Raw genomic sequence first — 21863 nt, 5'->3', positions numbered from 1 at the left:
TCTAATATCGCCGAAACCCAATATCCCATCGCTCTAACCTTATCGACTTGCAGATTCCTCGTTTAACCAGCAGGAAATTGAAGGCAAATCCTGATCATTTCAGCATTGGCCAGTCACTGCTTGCCGCTGCACGTGATGGACATCGATGCAGAGGATTCAATGGCCTCTTTTAATTAAAATCCAGACTCGTCCTTCGAATGGCGGGTTTTAATTCGGTTCTGATTTAATGAGTAAAAGGAAGTATTGCAACTGAGCATTTTATTGAGATTTAGTGAGGGCTTCATAAATTGAAGCAGAAGCGCTCACACTCCGGCGCAACGTGATTTGTCCAAAAATGTATGTTTTAATCCATTTCTTCAATGTAATGACATCGATTTGCGTGCCGTGAATTACTGTTTTTATTCATTTTTTTTAATTCGTATTTTATTCTTTATTTTATGTTTGTTTCAATGGACTTTTCAAATTAATTTCCGCCATTGGAATGGCCGGAGAGCAGATTTCCTTACAAATTTTTATTTTGTAACTTTGGCACTTGCTTTATATTCGCTGCCCTTACGTCTACGTAGACGCTAAAAAATCCACACTTAATAGGTTTCATAAAGCAAACTGATGGAACCTAATCCAATCCGTACTAAGCTCTAGATCCTCCAGTATTCGGGCGAAAATTTCCTCTTCATGATTTTCATTGAGAATTTCAATTCTCCCGTTATCTGATTTTGAACCAAATGGACCAGTCGCAACCAGTTTGTCGTAAAGGTATTTAAAAGTTCGACGATTTGCTTTTGTCCATTATTGGTAAATAGTTCTAGACACGTTTCAGTGGCATGTCGAGTTCTAAAGGGTGTTTGTCCATATGTAAACACACTATACATATTTTTCATTCCCGTTGATGGTATTCATAAATCTTTCGCAGTGCATCGCAGAACTTAATTAAAGATATCTGGGAAACGGTTAAAGATACATGCTTTTTAGTCGGTATCTTTTTAATCTGGAAGAGTTGAAAGTGTTATAATCTGTAAAAACATTAGACATGTTCATTGTACCTCAGTGAAATACAGGTAACACCTCTAGGCAACTGGCTTGGGATAAGAATTTTAAAGAATTTATCGTACCCAAAAACTCCCCTAGCAGCAATTTCACGTCCGCAAAATAAAAGCTAAGTGATTTATTTCCAATTTACATGGAAAAAAACTTAAATATCTTGTAGAATGAAAACAAGCACCTTTTTTATGAGGTATATTTTAGTGAATTGCTCTATTCTTTTGTCCGCTAGCGCGCTATACCCATTTGCACCGATGTTTCTAAGACATTCTGTATAATGGAGTTTTATGGTTGGAACATTGGACGCCCTGAAATTTTAAGCATCTCCTTTACAAGCGTATGACAACGTGGCTCTACCGCATGCCTTTGCAGGCTTAAAGTAATACTTCACCTTTCATGTGCGGCAAAACGTTGTTTCAGCCGCAAATACAAGTGGCATGTGTCAGTGTCAAAGTTTTTATAAGCATATGACATTGACAGACAAGCGATAAATTTATTTACCGCACGTGAATTTGTAACGCATTTACAATAATAACTGTGCTGATAACAGGCGATACAGTTAGCGCACATGCGTTCGTAGGAAGTACATTCTACGTAATATATTGCGAAAGTGTTTTCACCGTGTTGATTTCTGCGGTAAATAGCAAATGCGGAAATTTCGAAAATATTTGAAAAGTGCCCTTTATTCCCTGAAATGTTGGTGTCCTCCGCTTTGCGTTGGACCTAAAATTATTTGCCGGACTAGAAGTGGCACTTCACTTACTAGTTTGGCAAATAACTATTTCCTTTGCATTTATTTCATTCCCCTCATATTGTCCCCATTTTCCAATTCTCTTCCGAGCCAATAGATTTAGTTAATTCTCCTTACAGGACGGCCACTCTAACATCAATCTTAAAAACGCTTTACCCGCAATTGCGAGACTCCTTCCAAGGGTTAATTTTGCATCATCAAACCTGACAATTCGGCTTTATCTTTGTTTGAAACAACGCGGAATTCGAAACTCGTTTTCTTACGTGCCAAGTTTTTGAATACGCTTAAGGCCCTCCTCAGTGTCCGTTCCTGTCGAATGTTCTCGAACCCGCACTTTGCCATCGAAAAACTTTCACGTTTCAGTTTCCCTTTTGAGCGTCTGGAGATTTCGGATCGTGATTCCGATGATAATAGGATTAAATCGAGACGGGATCAGGATCCCCTGGGATGAATTAACGGTAAACAAATTCCCCCTCTCATGTGGACAAGTTTTCGCTTCGGTAAATTAGACTCTAGAAGTGCGGTGGGAATACAACTTTCCTCTGAAGAAGCTCGGAGAAACTTGAAGATTTTTTTTGTTTACAGATTGACGGAAAGTAATAGTCTTCGAGATGTTACCGGAGATTAGTGCCAGGCTAATGTTGCTGATATCAGGAGTATTCCTGCTAGGAAAAGGTAAGAATCTTATACCAGTAATGTAGCTATTTGGTCTAATATCTGGATAACACGAATCCGCAATAAAACTCAACAACGCAGCGACCAGTTTCCAAACAAGAAATAAATACAAAAACCGCTGGCGCGAGAACAATGAAACAGATTGACGCAGGACATAACCAAGAATTTGATGTCCTCTAAGTGCCCATGCACATGCTGTGACTTAAATTGCTCATGCACATAGGAAGTTTACAGCTCCAACTTTGGATGTTCCAGAATTGCCAAGCCAATGTCCGAACGAAATAAATTTACGGCCTCAGCGCTTTTGCCAACTGGCTAATTTGCACAAAACGATTTAATTTTAGATGAAATTAGATTCACGTCTCTGCCCAGATTTTCGGGTGTTCGTTAGCAAGTGGGATATGCCAGACGAAATTAAGTTTAATGAAGAAAGGTCGAGAAAAATTGCTCTGAATTTTATCTAGCCGATTCGGGTAAGAAAGTTTACTTCTGCAACATAAAAACTTTGCCAGGAAGTTTTAAGGGTGTTTAAGTCTCTTCCGGAGATAAGTTCAAATATTAACTAGAACAATGAACTTCTTCATCGAGTCTTTAAATTCTATAGGTCGCTGAATATGTGCGACTGTGGTCCGTCTTAAATGCAAATTATTCTTTAAGGAGGGAATGAGAATTGTAATTCTTCCACATGATTTACATTCCAATCTCAAATATGGGTCCTAATTTATTCTTGCAATGCCTGAAATGGTCGAGATTACAAGAATTACCGCTTCCTTTAAAGTTACAAATCAGAGAGAATTTTTCAATATTTCCCCAGAACCAATTTTACATTTAGTTTCGAAGCAGAACTACGCAACCTGACTTTTGTCGTAAATCGATTACGGAATTTTCAACTTCTCTTAGGAAATCTATAGAAAGTGGCTTTATTCCGGCAAGTTTAAAGTTTTCCCCGCAGTGTTATTGTGTCGTGCCGGAAAAATCCTTTTAGCTATGCTGAAAGAGAAGCCATTCCGTAGTTTTCTTTTAAAATTTTCCCGTGGTTTGCATAAGATGATTTCCTTACGTACGAAGAAAAAATTTAATACCAAGAGAGAAGAAGCGGACGATGAAAAAAACTAAAAATTGCTGAGTAGTGAGTGTGAACCCGAAAAATTCCTCAGTCATGTATGAAATTTCAGACACGCCTGATTTAAACAAATACGTTCTTCACATCGAATTTCTATATTCAAGTCAGGGCTAAAACTGAAAACTTTGCCAATATGAATTCTATTTGTTCTAACACCACCGAGACCCGCATTCACAGCAAATCCTCAATCTTGACGAGTCTTAAGTGAATCTGAAAGCTCATTAATTGTGAGATTGGAAAGATTTTCTCCCAAATACAATCCCATTGTTTCAATAACGACTAGAGGCATAATATCGACATTATATGCAGGTCCGGAACAAAATATTCCCATAATACATTTAGGCTCGTTTACAATGAATTATCATGCGTATAAATATTCGAGGGTGAATGTAATTTGAAAATTGAATTGGGATTGGGATATTGGAGGAAATTTGAGTTGCCTGATTTGGGTTGGGAGAGGCTTCGAATTGGGTTTTGTGGAGGAAATTGATTCCATTGAAATGTATTGGTTTATCTTAACAAGGAAAAACACAATTTGAATCAGGTTGATTTATGGAGTGAAAGAGTTCCATAAGCTGTTACACGAGTAATGTGGAAATTTTGGAGTAATATGAACATATTTGCAGGTTTTCTCACGATTTTCATTGACCTCCACATCGGTTCCTTCAATTTCTCATCTCATAATGTTCGGAATAACGAAAAAAGTGGTGCAGAAAAATTATTCCTTTCATTGTATATACTATTTTTTGAACCTTCAAATCAATTTTTCTATAGTTCTTCATTTTTGCAACAGTATCAACTTTTTATGGATTGGAATGAAATATGCCAGGAACGGACGACATAACTAGTTCCTTGTTTAATTCACCAAAAGTCTTATACTTTGGTTTATTATAAGTAGTTTGTAAATAAAATTTGTATGATAAACACTAATAAAAAGTCGGCGTTTCTCCTTGCGCCTTCCCCTTTTTTGCAAATTTATCGGACTGTGCCATTTCCTCTAAACCCAGGGAACTAATGATTTGGTAGTTTTTCGAAAGCAGAACAACTAAAATTATGCTCTAATTGGAAATTTTTAGTTGCTTTTAATTTCTATATCTTTTCTCTGTAACTCTACATAGAATTTCTCCCTATTGCCAGGCCAGCTAAGGCTCTTTACGAACCTTAATTGGTAAATAAACATACGAAATTTATTTATGTCAGATTGCTTTTATTGTGACTGTAATGCATTTCTAATTGACATCAAAATTTACGAGTACCAAGTTTAGATAAACCAAGCTTAAGTGGTGATTTAACAACTTACGCCGTTCATTGGTGCCAAATTCGATGTAACTTTTGGTGCCAAAAAGGTCCACTTATTTTAATATAAAGGGCCTACCAAAGACTTCTTGGTACATATTGCTGTGGAGACAATTTCAAAAATGGTTTTTATGTCAAAAGTTAATTCACTAATTGCAAGTAAAATATTTCAACGTGAATGTCGAATTTAAAGCCGAACTTAGCTGCGACATGCATGCAGTAAACAAAATTTGTCCAAAGCTCGTTTGGTTATGAATTTTTTGATACACCCGTTAGTAAATTGGCACGAATTATTGCTTTAGGATACCAAAGCGGTTTATATGTGCATGAATCATTTTCGCCTGTTGACTAATGCCAGTGATTTTGGGTGTGTAGACTCGTAAATTTTGAAGCATCGGTGTTGATGATATTACTGGCACTGGCGCTAAAAATTTATGTGTTTGCAAACCTTACCTTACTTAGGGATTTTATTACAAATGAATTTTTTCTATTCATTTCAGAAATAATAACTAATTTTAGAAGAAAATTTTATGGAGTCGCTAAATTTTTTGGGTTTCGAACAGATTTTTAATCCTTGTCTTCATCGTAAATTCACAAGCCAAACTTAAGTCTAGGTGTGGCTTCAGTTGACATGTACATCCAATTACATCCAAAACTGTCAATTAAAACTCCGTCAGATTTAAGTGTAGCTTAGCGAAAATTAACGCAAATGGTCATAAGAAGTGAAACCTGTATTTAAAAGACATATTTCTGACCCCTTCAAGATCACGGACCGAGTATGTTCACAGAGGCATTTACATATTAGTTTTTTAAGGTTCTCTTACGTTCAAAGGTGCTTCAAAGTTTTTCCTTAAGAGGAAGACTAGTATTTTGGGAAATAAAGTAATATAAACTCATCTGCATCTTTCTAAACTTTTTAGGGAACCAACCTAAGCTAGTTGAAAAATTCTTTGGAAAAAATAGGTTGAATTTAAAAGAGAAAACTTGTAAATATTTTAGAAAGTTGGATTAATTTTATTAAGGAGTTTGTTGCATTTCTGAATTACCGGAGAAGTTTTTGAGGCGGAAACTGACCAATGGATGTACCTTAACTAATCAGAACTCGGAACTCATATGATGAAGCACTTTTCTGAACTTTTGAAGAACCCAAACTTATTTATAACAGTGTTCCGAACTAACAGAAACTCTTTTGAAGTGATAAATTCTGACCACCATAGAAACTTTTGTAAATAAATATTAATGTTCTGAAAGAACTTACTGGATTTCTGAGCTACCGGAACATCCTTCACTAGGAAAATTGACCTTTGGAGAAACCTTCAGCAGCCTGAATTTATTTAATAACGAACATTTTCAGATTTCTTAGGAATTCAAATTTACCTGATTGAAAAATATTTTGTCATTATATGTCATTCGCTTCCATAAATTATAAGAATCTGAACGAAAACTGGAAAAAAGCAGAAACACACTTAATTATAATTTGCAAAATTTACTCAAACTTTTTGTATTTCAAATCATTTTGTTGGTATTTTTTTAAGAGTTTCTGACATTTCCTAAGGAGTTTCATTTTTTGAGCAACCATAGAATTCTCAGAAGATTCAGTTAAGTTGAGATTGATTCCCGCGTCTCCTCCCGCTCTTCAGATCTTTTCATCTTTGCTTCCATTCAACCGTTTTGACGCTCTTTTCTCAAAATTTCTAGTTCATTTAAAATATCATGTGAAACATCTTTAATAATTTGCCTTCTATATTTCACACTCAATCAAATCTCCCTCTTTGCGGTTGACCTACAAATTGAAACTTTAAATAGATGCACCCGCTTCTGATAATTAATAGTACGGAATTCCAGGCCAATTAGGATCGATTAATCGCCACGTTTCTAATAGATATTTGCATCCATTTAAGAGGAAATTTGAGATTTAAGAAGGAAATGATGATGAAGAATATTAAAATTACTGCAAAAAAGATTGGACTGAGATATTGATTCAAATAAGGGAGCAAACGTTGGAATTTCCAATTTCGAAGTGAACCTCTTTAAACTTTTCCTATCAACAGGCGAGATAACAGTTTTATTTGAATGCTTGCAGCTGGCGCCCTTCTGTGATGACATAGCCCTTAGACCTCCAGCTCGAGCGTGATTTATTCCTACAATTAGGTATATTATTATCGACGCTTAAGTAGAAAAATTGATCTTGGCAAGATCATTTTGCCAAAAAATAAGCAATTTGTTCAAGAATTACTCGAGTAGACTTTTTGGTTTTGTGGCCTATAACCTGGAAGATTTAATATTTCAACGCCTAAAGGAAAATTGCCCAATATTTTGGATAATTTGGCTAATGGTCTGGAAAATTAAATCCCAGCCCGATCCTCGTCTGCTAAGCAGATTTCCATATTAAAAATCCAGGAAAAACTTTTAATGCCGAGATTAATAATGACGTTGTCTGGATATTACGTACTCGAACAAGGTGGAAAATTGGAAGTTGAGGATTTATATCGTAATAGAATGATTTTAGAGTGCTGAAATTGTTACAAAGTTCTAAACAGAGAATGAGAGTATTTCCTGTCAGCTGTTATAGGATGTCTCTTACAGCTGCAATTTATAGGCACAAACTTCCAGCAATTATGTACTCCCTAAACTCAAGCACTAAATTTCTGTCGTGTTAATTATTATTGTTTACATATAGTACTCTGGTTTAATCCACCCTTATTTCAATTTACCGAACATCTGCGATTTAAAATATGAACATGCCGAATTTTAGTGCGGCTGAAGTGGCATTATTGGCCTCCAAATCCTCTTAAATAATGCACCATAATATTACCTCGTAGCAATAAAGCGTTAATTTACTCACAAGCCCGATAACAACACTTTTCCAAAGAAATACTAATTTTCGTACAAATTAGCTTATCGTAACCGACATGCATGCATATTAATGGGGAATTCGTGGGTATGGGATGGCTTATTCATGAAGCCATCCGGATTGTATTTGCCAGTCAAGTTTCAAATTTGCTGTGAAAATTGGGTTCAAAGGAGATTAGCGAGTCATCAATGGACTTGATTATTGTTGTGATTGTATAAATTGAAAGATCAAAGTCAATCAATACTAATGAGAGTTAATCAGCGAACATGCATATAAACATTAATTTCTCACATTGAAAACGGTTCTTTAAACTAAAAAATGAGTCTATAAAAAAAAGTTTACATCGTCGTTAACTACACGCCCCCAGGATTATACAAATTCTTTCGTTCGTTTCTTTTGCGAAAGTTTCGCTTTGAATAAACATGTTTCAGACGGCCCTTTTCCCTTTATATGATAGAAGAACTACGAGAGTGCTTGCATTTTCAAAAGATATACGATAGCGTATTTTGTTTTACCGGGATAAATTTCGTATGCAGCGTGGATTTTTAAAGTGTGAAATATTGAACGGAAAAGACCAAGGGAAATATTTCCTAAGCTGCCCTGAATATATTTGGCAACCAATTTTCCTTTTTATATTCTCAGCAGTTTATGCGGGATATTTATGGGGGAGGAATCGAACATGCAACGAAAAGGAGATCTTAAATTTGACGGTTCGAACAAACCTAAAATACACTTCCAATATAATCCGTGATTTTTGTTACACCTTCAACAATCCATTGCGCCAAAACCTGCATAAAATTGAAAGTTATTTCTATCTTTGAATGAATAAGGAATAAAGGAAAATTACAAAACTCCCATTCCTCATCGGTTTAAAGTTTATCTCAATTCAATTTATAATTTACATACCAATGAAATACAAAATCTGTTTACACACTAACTCCTCCTTCACTTCAGTAATGGCAGGATACAAATTCAATCAACTTTAACATCCACAAAAGAGTTTCATCGACTTTATACATCGATGCTTTTATTCTTATTCCGTGTTTGGTTTCGGAGTGGTCAAGGGAGGGGAACAAGTATTCCGGCTACAATGGATCCGGCTCTAGGGGAACTTGCAAACACTGTTTTGTTAGATAATGGATTGGACGACGTTAAAATGTTATTTCTGAAAAGGACCTTTTGTGGTTTGTAAAGTACACTGGCACAATTTTAGCTAGGGTTGCTGTCTGAGAAAGAATTTCCGTGAAATTGAGATAGAAGAGTGTGGGGTTAAGTGTCTGAGAATTTCCTAGTGGTAACTTCGAGAAACTCTGTTCAAGACACTCCGAAATGGATTAATCGAAATGAGATTAGAATATAACATCGATATGAATTATTTAGACGTTTCCAAGGAATCTCGTTATATTTCGGTGGCACAACAAGATACAGTAGCCGGTTCCGACAAGGTCTTTGAATCCATTGTACTTAAATTATAAACAAACACACATATATAATACCTTTCCCTGCACCTTACCGAAACTCCTTTCCTTCCCCTCCAGATTTGGCGGCTCTCGGCTTGCTTTCTAAATTGACATTTATCGTACACCTCCTTTTTTTATTGGTCCTGATATTCCTGTTGCCTTCGTAATTGTTGCATTTTTCCTTTTCCCGATTTAATTTTTTCTTGGTGGCCCATTATTCTTGCCGAATCGGCGCTTTTCGTCTTCCTCGGTCCATCCCCTTTTTGTGCCAGAATTCACGTTAACTTGGCATTTGCCAAGCTTCGCCTCTCCATTTTATTCTTTAGCTTGGTGCTAGTCGGATACTTCTATATTTTTCAATTTAGCGCTTGTTGAACTTATCTTTCCTCGTTGGTCTGGCATTGTTATTTACTTGGCGCTTTTCGTGGTTAATTTTCGTGTTCGACGTAGAGATTACCAGATTCACATTTATTTATATTTGTACTCTTGTTCGGCTTTTTTTCTACTGGATCCTTATTTATTTTTTATTTTTTTTGGGTCGGCGCTTGATGGATATGTTTTGTTGCTCCGGTGTGTTTGTTTAGTGGTATCAGTTTAGGCGGCGGATAATATGTTGATTTAGTGCCCCAATCGCTTTTCAATTCTACTTTCCTTTTCATTCTTGACCCACCTGCCGCTTGTCCGATTCTCCCTTATTTTCAATATTGGCGCTCGTTAAGCCACATTTTCCTTCCTCGGATCTTGTTGACTTGTCGATTGTGGGAATCACCCTCTTTTCCCGTATCATCTGGTTTTGACATGGCGCTTATCAACTCAAGTCTTTTTTATCAAACTTACGCAACTCGTCGATTTTGTTTTCATTAACTACGTGACGTTTGTCGGAAAAAGCTTATTTCTCATTTCAGTTCTAATAAAGCTACTTACTTTCATTAGACCATCATCACGTCTTCGCTTGTGTACTATAGACCTTCCTTTTTACTTTCTCTGGCGTTTGTGAGCTATTTTATCTACTTGAGTGGGTACTTACCGAATTAGCCTTTTTTCTTCTCACGACTCTTGTCAATCTTCTTTTCTAGTGGACTTCGAGGGCTTGTTGACTTGACGCTTTTGCTTTGTCCTTTTTTTATTTCGGCGCTTTTCGAATCCAATTCTTTTTTTCTTATTAATACCAGCAACCTTTATTTATCCCTTTCCTTCTTGGTTTAACGGATGCAACATTTTTTGCACTCAACGATCTTTTCTGTTCCTGCCCTTGATTTCTTTGCATTTTATCGATTATCGCCGAACCAACATTCTGTTTCTATCGGTCTTTTCGCTAAAGTAATTTCTTATTGCTTTAATGTTCTTCGATTTGATTTTTCTTCTTTACTCGCTGCTTTTCGGACTCATTATTCTGGCCCTTTTGATCCGGCTATCGCCGCCTTTCTTTCTATCCCTCTTTGCCGCCTGTTGCGGCCCTCTATTTTTGGTTGTGTCGACAGCCATAGATAGAGCTTGGGCAGATCGGAAACCATGGAAGCTGTTGGAAGTTCCAGAAGAAAATACTACGATTGTTGGAAACATTTTCATCATCATGTTGTAGAAAACTGACTCGTTTGATGCAATAAATTTTATTATAACGCTTGTTGTTCAACAATTTGTTAGAAAAGTGCTGAAATTCTTGCCGCCTTGTCCAGTGAATCCAGACATAAAACAAGAATAAAAGAATTCATGTCTCGCTATGAAGTATAGTCGTCGTCAAAAGTCTTTTATAGCCTTGTCTGACGAGCCGGACACACAAATAGACCGACTAAAGTTGATTGGATTTCTGTCGGAGATAGTAGAACACGAATCCGGTCCGATTTTATAGATTGTTTTTCCTAAATTAAGTGCAAAATAAACCAAGTTTGGCGGATGAATATGGCCAAAGTTTTTATTGGCCATAAAAGATGTTTAGTGAAACGGCGATTCAGTGCTTTGTGAAAGGCAAAAACCTTCCTTTGCATTAACATATTGAAAATTACCTCTCGTATGTGACACGAAACTTCTTTACAAATCCCCTCTGAGTACTTATTTCGACAAATTTCATATTCCCTTGTTGTTGAGTAGAACTCGACGCAAACTCTTGCAACTATTTTCATTTGCAAAACTTTCTTACGTAGTTATAAATTTATTTCAGTTATTTGCTATGCAACTAGAGGAGAGTTCTAACAAAAACAAGTAGATAGTGTTTGAAACTAACAAAATTAATTATTTCGACCCGAAGAAACTTATTGTTTTATTTTAACCAGGAAGCTTTGTTCGGGCACCGGCACCGCTTCTTTATCTGACTTATACAGTAAATTAATTGCCTTGGAACAGTGGCAAAATTTGCTTTAGCATTCCGAGCTTTACCTAATATGAATCGGAAGAAATCTCGCTTTTTTACGATTTTGCAGTAATATCATTCATAAATTCAAATATAACTTTTTTTACCTTTAAAATATTCTTTAAGGGAAAAACGTATCCAAATCCCAATAGTGAAGGTGACCTCTGCACGAATTAATTTATGGTATCATTTCGGACATAAGGGTCAATCTGTAAATAATCCATTTACAAAATGAAAGTATAACTGAATACACTAAACAATCTGTGTCCATCATTGCGCGAAATTAATAGGCCCTGATCGAATGACTCCAATGTGAACAAATCGGTTCAGTGGACCGTATATTTGTTTCGCTACGTATAAAAGCGATGACGATAACGCGCTCTTTCGATGTTGGTAAAAAAATATGTTCAATAGAAGCGGGCCTGTTCAATATTTTTGGAAAATTACGTTTGCAAATAGAGCATGAGCTATTTAAGCGGAAATTGCTAAAATCCTTATAATCGCTGTAAAAATACATCATGCGGCAACATTGTACAAAACAACAATCTGCTATTTATTCATGATGGAACACGTGAGTACATTTTATTCTGTTCCACTCTTGCAGCTGAACAGGAACGTAGATATTCAGTTGACCTTTATAACATCACCTAATATTTACGTCACGGTTCTACATGGTGGTCCAATTGCAACTATCTAGAACAATGTATGATTTATGTATTTTTTTAATAGCGCATAAAATCTTCTAAAACATAAAAGAGAGAACTTCATAATATGCGTCTGCAACATATTGCATAGCGTTGCTCCCAGGCAATAATAATAACGTCAAAAAGCGAGTCGCAACAGTCAACAGCTGCATTCTATATTAAAAATTAATTGATGCAGCCAAGTCCGCTGCTATTCTCTAGCAGAATGTCTGGTCTTAAAACGTGCAGTAAATAATGCTGACTTATTGTTGGACACTTGCAGGACTGCACAAAAGATTCTTTGCTCTGGATCGCTGACTTTCATTGCTCTGTTTTAGTTTTATTGAGTTAAAGGAGCATTGCGAACTTATCAAGTTGTCTAGCATTGTGGGTCTTTGCATCTCATAGGATAACATTCCAATTAATCATGAAGTCATAAATTAGAATGATTAAGCTCATCCAAGGCATTGTATTAGCAGTAAATTGTACATAACATGGAACATAAAACTTTCACAGCAAAGGATATAATTATACGTCAAAAAATACAGGCTATAAATTGCCCATTTTTACAACTCGCCCTACTTTTACTGGGCAATAAACTTTATACAGTATAAGCCATAAACAAGTTCTCAAAGCGTACTATTCATATCAGTATTCAAAGAGATTTATGGAAAGTGGATGTGCATTGGTACAAATTACAATTTTGTTTCCAAAAGGAAAGTTTGTGATATACCGAATTTCATTATTCAAGATATTAGAAGTTATTCTAAAACATAATAAATGCTAACATAATTAATATAAACTGATGAGCATGAGCGTAATTCAAAAACAAAAATCGCAGAGAACACGGGCAGGTGCCATTTGATAGAACATTTAATTGTACAAGGTTATGCAAGCTGGAAGCCTCACCCATTTTATATGAAAACAGATGGGCTCAGCAAAATAATTTTTTCACTACATTAAATAAGAGGACGTAAGCTGAAATAAATGGTAAAAACATTAAAACATGGAAGGCAAAGCTCGGCGTCGCGACACCGACGCTATGTTTTTTTTTCAAAAACTTTTTTTTCGTTTCGAATTTTGAACATCAATATATTTTTATGCAATCGATCCGAAAGTTTTTATATAGAATTTGTTTACAATGTATCGATGTTGGCATTTTCGGAAAAAAAGTATGTTTCAAAAAAAAAAGGCGTCGGCAACGCGATACCGAACGTCGGTTTCCATATTTAACGTATTTCAATGTTTTGAAGATTTATTTTAGCTCACGTTCCCTTATTTAATATGGTAAAAAAATTACTTTGCCAGGCCCATCTGTTTTTGCCTAAAATGGATGAGGTGTGGAGTTTAAGCGCTCCTGTACATTTTTCTCAAATTCATAATCTAATATAAAATGAGTTCTATTTAGCAGGCGTATAGCAAAAATTGCTAAAAATGTGTAAACATTGTTTTCTCGTTTAGAGACTAGTAGTAAAAAGAGTATCTAATTTTAAACGTCGATATCTCAAAAACAAAAATATTTGTGTCTGATGTTGGTTCAAAGAAAACTCTCATACAATTATTTTACCCGAAAGAATCTTTCGCCGAAAAACTGAATGTTCCCGCAGAAAATACAAAGTACAAAATTTTCAAAATGTTAATAATTTCAATCGTACGTAGCTGTGAAACTCTGACGAACTGCAGTAGATGTAGCGCTGAAAAAAATTGTGCCCCAATAACGTCTATCGAATGTCACCCGCAAAAATGATGGTGGGTCGAAGGTCCTCAGGGCCAAAAAAACTGTAAAATTTTGCAACGATTGCCTCTCTATTTGTCTAAATCATAGAAAAGTTGAATAGGCTCTGCTAGCCCAGCTAGGGCCAAAATGGCAAAATTTCATTAAGAATTTGGAAAAAAGTTCTGAAAGATTTGCACCATCGGAACGATGAATCATAGGTATGCGGGTCTAATAGTCGTTCGGAAGCTCGCCCGTCCACGACAGATTGAATTCATAAAACCTCGTACTCATTATATAAATATTTATTGTACATTGCTGTAGCTGTGAACTGAGGATTTAATTTGTAAAGATAGCGACAGAGATACTCATTCTAAAGAACTGGAGAAACTTTGTGGAGAGGTTAAACTACATACAAAAAAGTACAGGAACATTTTAAATAAAAGTCTGTGATTCCTTAACGGTTCAATATTTTCAATATTATTGTGACTTTTCTTCACTAGACCATTAAAATGAGTTTTAAGCAAAGTGAGTCGTGATTCTTCTAGATAAAATGATTGTTTAAAGCATTTCCTTAATATTGGTTAGATTTTGTATTCACCACGTTCCCAATTCACATAAATAATCATAGAAAAGCTAATTCTAGAAATAAAAATATTAGAATAGTTTAATAAAGTGAGAAATGTTTGTAAACCCGTCTCCTATATCTGTGTGAAGCAAATATTCACTTTAACTTTTTCCGGCTTGTTTAAAAAAAGATTTCTTTCCCGAAGGAAAAGTGTGAGACATAAGGGAAAATTGGAAAAATCCCACATGTAAAAGGTAAAAATCTCTCTGTTTGGCAAAGCTGGAATTCGTTTTTGTGTGGGGAAACGGTCAACCGCATCAATTCACCTGAATAACTCAGTGAGTTTGAAGTATAGAAATGCGAAAGAATCCTTCCAGTAAACTTTTGATATAAGGAACCAACACTCTTTCGAGATCGGTCTGAAATCGATTTTCAAAGTGTGGATGATTCATTGCGAAAGAAAAATGTGAAATGAGCATAGTCATCACGGGAAAAATGCCATCTTTCAACTAATTTAATTTCAAAATAATTAAACAGAAAAGTTTGAAACCCCAATTTTCTATCGGCCTTAAGTTTCAAATATGCACAAAATTTAAAAACTGCCTTCCTTCATCAGCCTGAAGTCTGCGTTTATATTAAATTTTCTTGGCGAACTGGAGAGTTGATCTTTGAAACTTAGAAACCAGCAAATTTTTCAAAATTCTACAGATTATAAATAAAATTTGAAACTCTCGGTCTTATAAAGTTGGCAGCGGAAGGTTTTTTCAAAAGCGGATATGCATCTGTTTATTTCAAAACTCGTATGGTGCGTCTACAGATTAGACAGTTTTTATTGTACTAAATATTCGTATTTAGCTTTTCGCAGTCATTTTTTCAAGAACAAACCAAGGTTGGAGTTATCAAATTCGCAGGAAGTCAGTGGCGTAGCTTTCCTTCGAACGTGACTATGGTTTTTTTTTTTCATTTAAAGCTTACCTCCTGGATCTAGGGTATTAGTCTGTTATTGCTGCATTAAATCTAAACGTGAGACGCATCTGGAAGTTTGCAGGGAAGTTTTAAACTTTCGGCGATAAAGAATGATACCTCGATAAATTATGAAAAAAATTGAAAGCATTATAAAACTTTATAAAATAATGAAAACTATGAAACTAAAAAAAATGCATTTCTAAAAAAGTACATTCTCCAAGATAGATTGATTGCTTTAAGTAATGAAAAAAAAAAAAAACGTAGCGATCGCTAAGATTACATTATTCCTTCTTTCTATTTACGGTTATGGTTTCAATCTTTAAATGTCATGACTCAGCTTCCTTTTACAATAAAAAAGCAGCAGAGAAACCGTTTGCCGGGTGGCGTTAATTGCTAATAAAATTGTCAAAAGCAGTCCTCGGCGCCCCCGTTTTGCCGCTCGGTCATTGATTTGTGTGATCGCATTGTTTGATATGCAAATTCCATTCAAAATTATTCAGATTGCCTGGGTAGAAAATAATAAAGTAGCATTCGCCGGAGGTGTAACCCGCTAACGTTTTATAGTGGTGTTCGCCTTCATGTAAATTATTATCACTAATTGAACGGGAACAAACACCAATTCTGTTATTCAGGATTTATAATTGTTCAGTGCTCGAAATCTATCACATCTTCTCATAATTATAAACGGTGTTTATGTTTTTGCGATCTCGGTGCAATGCCTTCATAATCTAACTGCACTGCAATAAAAAAAATCTTTAACAAATTAGCATTTCTATTGCAAGCTCTTAATTAGTAATAAACTTGTCAGGAGCAGCCTTCGTCGTTTGTGTTTTGCTAGTCGCGCCCTGATATGTGAATTAGCATTGCTCACAATGCAAATTCCATGCAAATTATTTAAATTAATGCATGGAAAAGAGCTTCACATCTGTTGCTATGGATCGGCTATTTTTGTCTTTTATGCCGGCATTTTTGAAGTTAAATGAGCCAAAATAGAATCCTTTTGTAGTTTTATTTCATTTAACTAATTCAATGATTAAAGGGATAGAATTCACTAAACCTGTAAGTGAATTTACGACGTGCTATATCTTCTGCAATTTGTTCGAATGGAGTTCCCGGTCTGGAGCATTAAATCATCGAAACGAAAAGTATTATTCTGAGCAATGAATTAACTAGCGCATAGTTGAAATTCACACCATAAAAGATTTATCTCCATTTGGCTCAAAAACTACACTGTAACCTCGAAAATATGCGAGAGCGTCCACAAGAAAAGACGAATAAATTTTAAATATTTTTCGTCGTACGACTACCGCCACCAACTTTATTACGCTGTAAATGAAATAAAGAACGTTATACAACACATCGTGGACAACTTGGCTCATAATTCTTCGTAGGAGCGTCAGACTTTATTTAACGATTATATATTTTCTGATAAAGTATGTGTTCTGAGCAAAACGAGCTTTTGAGGTTGATCATTCCTTTTCTTCAGAAAAGATAAAGTTAATTTCGTTCGAAGAATTGTAAGTAGATCGAGAAAAGAAAAATGTCCCAAACGAAGAAGGGTTTGGAATTGCTTAAGTTATTAGATTGCTTCATTATATAGAGCGATGAAGAGCGTATGCCAAAAAAAAACATTTTCAAACCGTTTTAATTCCTTTTAGTGAGTATATGGTCGACTTGTTTCGTAATTTCTTTAAAATAACGTTCTCTGTAACAAAATCTGTATATATTAAAAGCCAAAATTAAATTGTAATTTAATGTAGCAATTAGATGCATGTAGCAATACACAAAATTATATTAAAATTCATTTTTCCTAATCAATGGCCGATCAGAACAAATAATGGCATTGTCTCTATGTGCAGCTCATAAAACACGAAAATTTGATATTAATATTCAATATGTAGTTTTAGTCTGTATATGTATTCGTAATGAGAACTAAACAGTTTTGTATACCTAATGTTAAAATAAACTGAATTTAATGAACGTTTTCCATAATTGTGTAATGGTTACGTATAAATTGCTAAATAGTTTTAAATTGAATGATAAAATACATCGAACTTATTCTCCCCCCCCCCCTCTTTCGTCACGATTTCCGATTCAAAACCTGAAATGTTAATCAAAATCCAATCAAAACTCAATCTCTCACGTACGGGTTCAATTTAGTGCGAGCGCAAAAATAATTTTACATACACATAAAGTGAAAAAAATCACTGATTTGTGGCCTTGTTGTCGTAGGTTTGTGACAGGATGTATACTCCCAATTAAGGTATAAATTCGCACGTTACTTCGGTTTTTATTTTGACATTTTTTCGGTTTAGAAAATCTTGGGATTACTTTATTCAGAGTTGCCCCCCGCAATTTATCAAACTTTAAATTAAAAAAAAAATTCAAGTGGTGATAGTGATTATTTCTGTATGTAGCATCGGGTTTTGATACTACTTTAGATATATGATGTTGTTTATATCTTTTGAATGAAATCACAGGTCAGAGAGAAGGTATACAAGCTTACGTTTATTAATGCGGAATATACAGAGAGTGTTAGAGTGACTTTGAATGAATTTGATGACCTCGGACACGACGACTGCGTTACAGTGACCGACCGTATCCCAAAAAAACAAGGGGGAGAAAGAGGGCCCTCCATGCCTTTTCCATTCTTAAATACCAACACCCATGGTGATAAACCATGGGCGTACCTTGGTTAGGGTGCCTGTGTATCTGCACCATTTGCCGCATCAAACCGTGGCGTCTTAACCGGGAATTGGAACTGCAGCTGTGGAACCGACAAGGTCTATTGCGGGCAATTCCAGCGCCGACAAAGTTCACTATATGCAGCTCCAATGCCGACCAGGTTTACTGCGGGGATTTCCAACATCGACAAGGCATGGCATGGGAAATTCTCATGTTCTAGCCAATGCCTACCAGTGCCGTGCCCCAGGGGATATTTTTTCTATCTTAAAAGTAATGACTACTGTCCAACCTTTATCGAACTTAACGCATATTTACAAAATGAATAGGTACGAAACTAAAGCGGAAGGTTAGTTACGTAACCCTACGTGTATAGTGTCATGTGTTTGATGAGCTCTACTTACTACAAGATTTTTCAAAATCAATCAAACGAACATATGGAATAGAATAGCCCTGATTCCATATTTTTTTTACATCTTAAAGATGTGTAATTTATTCATATTTTTATTCTATTTTAAAGTTATATTTTATGCCGGAATTCGACAGATATTTAAAATTTTTGGGTTCAAAATTAAAAATAAATATCAACCCCGAGCAGTGATACCACAAAACACAAAATAAAATAATGAATCCCATTATACTTGAAACCTCAAACCAAAATTGTTACGTTATTTATTTAATTCTCTGGAATATGTTTTGGTAATTGTTCAATGTAATATTATTTTATCCCAGTGAAACGGCAACAATGTGAATAAAAGCAATGTGCTCATTATAATTATTGATTAATCAGCAGAATTAGAGCTTGAAAATAATATTGCTGATGGTAGTATTGGTATTTTATTATGTGCTACATTATGCTGTAATTAGTGCAATATTAATCAAAAGAAGTTCACACTTTTACAAGACCCTAAATGTCGAGCTCTACACTGATTCTAATTCAAATGACAAATGAGAACAACGACTGACATTTGACTCCTAATTCACTAACGACTAGAAGAGAATTAAATTACTCAGCTACGAGTAATTAAATCTCGACTGGTTTCCATTACTTAGCAGTCGAGGACCCATTAGAAAAGGGGAAAAGACCGCATTCCGGACAACTTTCCTACTGGGGCACATTCGTTTCCTAAATGTTTTCCTATTTTTGGGACCCAACTGCTAGTTTTAGTTGCGCCGAAAAATTAATCTGCTAATGGAGATTTTAGTAGAGAAGGAAAGGCATTTTAAAGCTCAGATTTCATTACGCTTCGAGAAGCTTGTTGAGGTTTTATGTACTTTTACATATAGGGATCCCATTACTAACTACTTCAGGATTTACTATGTGCAGATTTTATTTTAGCAGAGCTTTACTACACTTTATTTTACCGCTTTATTACGTTGTGTTTACTCAGTGTCTATCAGATTTTACTTGCCACTCTGTGGCAAGTAGAATAACGAATCCACTCTTCTCAGTTTCCTTCAGATTTCGCCTATCAAATCTATAATTCTTGGAACGAAATACTCTTTTAACTTTTGTTTGCTCTAATTATTCCAGCCAACTGTCTTTTTCCTATGATTAATTTCTTTTTTCAATTTCGATGGCTCGCAAATTTTCATTGGTTGAAAAAGAGTTCGAAAAACTTTTATTTTTTGGCTGATATGATACTTTGAACCCCTGCTTCGGTAACATGCATCAGTATTTGATACCTTCTAAGTTTTAGTTTTTATCTCCTTTTAAGTCCCTTTGTCTAAAAGATGCCCATAGATTTATTAAACGTGCTGGCGATCTGAAATTTTAATTAAGTTTGCCGAAAAATCTTTACAGATACTTTGGAACACATTTCTTCTGATATTGTACGAATTTCTCTTTGTTTTTCAAAATATTCATTTAGGTGGTAAATCTTTTACAAAATATCATAGGTAAACTGATTTTCAGTGCCAAATTAATGTTTTCTGAGAGAGTAGAAAAGCGCCTTCGATCAGAAATCGCAGCAAACTTTCTGCTCTAAAATCAGTGCACAGCAATTGCCGAAGGTGATTTCAAGAGTAAAAAAGACCTTCTGGATATATCATTAATTAAAACTAGGAATTTATATATGTATACGCTTTACCTAAGAGTGTAAAATCTGTAGTTTTTATGCAAGATTACAAAAAAACGCCAACTTTAAGAGTGCAAAAATTTGTAAGTACACACTATTAAATTAATTAAAAACCACAATTAATAAACTTTTAAGCAAAATCGAAAAACCTGAGTTTACATAAATATACTGAAGAGAACGTTGGCGACTTTCAGCTTTTAAAACTTAGTTTTTAAAGCCTACTTTAAAGTTGATAAAATTGTAAACTATTTGGTTTCAATTGGAAATTTAACGTGTTGGAACGTTCCTAATTCGAAAAAAAAAAAAAACGATTTGTGTTCAAATATTTTTGTTACATGAGAGTTCTGCCGTTCTAAGCAAATATTGGCGCCTCTTAAAATACTTCAAAGCCATCACTGCATAGCTCCAATTTTTCAAGCCTATTTTCAGATCGGGAAAGGGGTTTTTAAACATGACCCTAAAGCGACGAAATCTGCCCATGAATCGGTAACTAAGCATCCATTTTGGGATTTAAAAAATGTCGATCATTGTCAACTTTTATTTACTGACAAGCGTAACATTAATTCTAGTTTTAAGTCTTGATAAATAGGGCAAAATCTTTTTAAAGCCGACTTTAAGACCGGCAAGAAATCGTAAAGACACTAATTTTGATTACTCATTAAAGCACTAAATAACGATGTATCTTTTGTTTCAGAAACATCTTCGTTAAGATCGATGGTGATAAAAGTTCCAGAAGCAGCAAGAACTGGAGACACTGTAACGTTAAAGTGCGAATACGATCTAGAAGAGGCCGATTTGTATTCGATAAAGTGGTACTGGCAAAATGAAGAATTCTATCGATATACGCCCAGAGAGTCTCCTCCTGAACGATCGTTCCATGTGAAGCATGTTGTCGTGGATGTAAGTAACCGTAAATAATTAATTACAGTAAAGTTTTACAAGTGGAAATAAAAAGCTGCAAGCGGCCTTTATAATTTAACTATCGATTTCTATCACCGCTTTTTCACTGACAAAGTAATGCGTTTTCTCGCTGAAAGTTGCTGGTATTTAAGAGTGAAATTAGTTTATGTCTTCGAGAATTCTTTTTTGTTTTGTTGTTGGGAAGTTTAGCCTCAGCGAGTTGGTAATTTTGCAGGAAATTGTTCGAGTTTCGGATCATATCTGAGTTTAGAGCAAGGGACTAAAATTCCTACCAATTATGTTCTTCTAGAGCTCATGACTGTTCAACTACATAGGTTTAGTTTCAATTCTCAACAAACATTGCCCACAATGCAGTCTGAAGAATGCTAGAAAATTCTCTCAAAAATATCTCCTTAAATTCCCTTCATTATCTCTAGGAGAAAAATGTGTGCTCGTTACGTTACGCTACTCAGATTGAATTTTAAATCGCCATCCTCAGGACCCAAATAATAAGGAACTGTTTCCTAAAAGTACAATAGCGCATACTAAAATGGAAACTATGGAGTCCTTAATAAGGAAGCTTGTGACGAGGAAATCAATTGAGATTTCACGCTTTAATCTCTCTATCAAAAGCTCCGGTATCACAATAGCGCTTAATTTCATATTGAAAATTAGGCAAGCTCAATCACTATAATTACAATTAATATCGAAGCAATATAAAGCAA

At 35.2% G+C, this 21863-nt stretch overlaps 1 protein-coding gene across 6 annotated transcripts in view; it reads left to right on the top strand.

Annotated features, from left to right (window-relative positions):
• Nucleotides 1-21863, top strand: part of LOC136339960 (uncharacterized) — a 195100-nt gene that overhangs the window by 54162 nt on the left and 119075 nt on the right. For 5 of the 6 annotated variants that reach the window (XR_010732231.1, XM_066283642.1, XM_066283653.1 and 2 more), the window contains exons 2-3: nucleotides 2378-2467; nucleotides 20933-21138. Coding sequence is in view for 5 of the 6 variants with exons in the window: in XM_066283642.1 (XP_066139739.1) it covers nucleotides 2404-2467; nucleotides 20933-21138 (270 nt within the window). In the remaining variant the exon portion in view is untranslated. Of the gene's footprint in view, nucleotides 1-2377; nucleotides 2468-20791; nucleotides 20871-20932; nucleotides 21139-21863 lie in introns of those variants that run through there. The other variant, XM_066283662.1, reaches the window with a different exon arrangement.

The sequence above is a fragment of the Euwallacea fornicatus genome, chromosome 1, assembly GCF_040115645.1.
Source record: "Euwallacea fornicatus isolate EFF26 chromosome 1, ASM4011564v1, whole genome shotgun sequence".
In the NCBI taxonomy this organism is placed as follows: domain Eukaryota; kingdom Metazoa; phylum Arthropoda; class Insecta; order Coleoptera; family Curculionidae; genus Euwallacea; species Euwallacea fornicatus.
The sequence above is the reverse complement of the archived record's forward strand: the minus strand, read 5'-3'. Positions and strand labels throughout refer to the sequence as shown.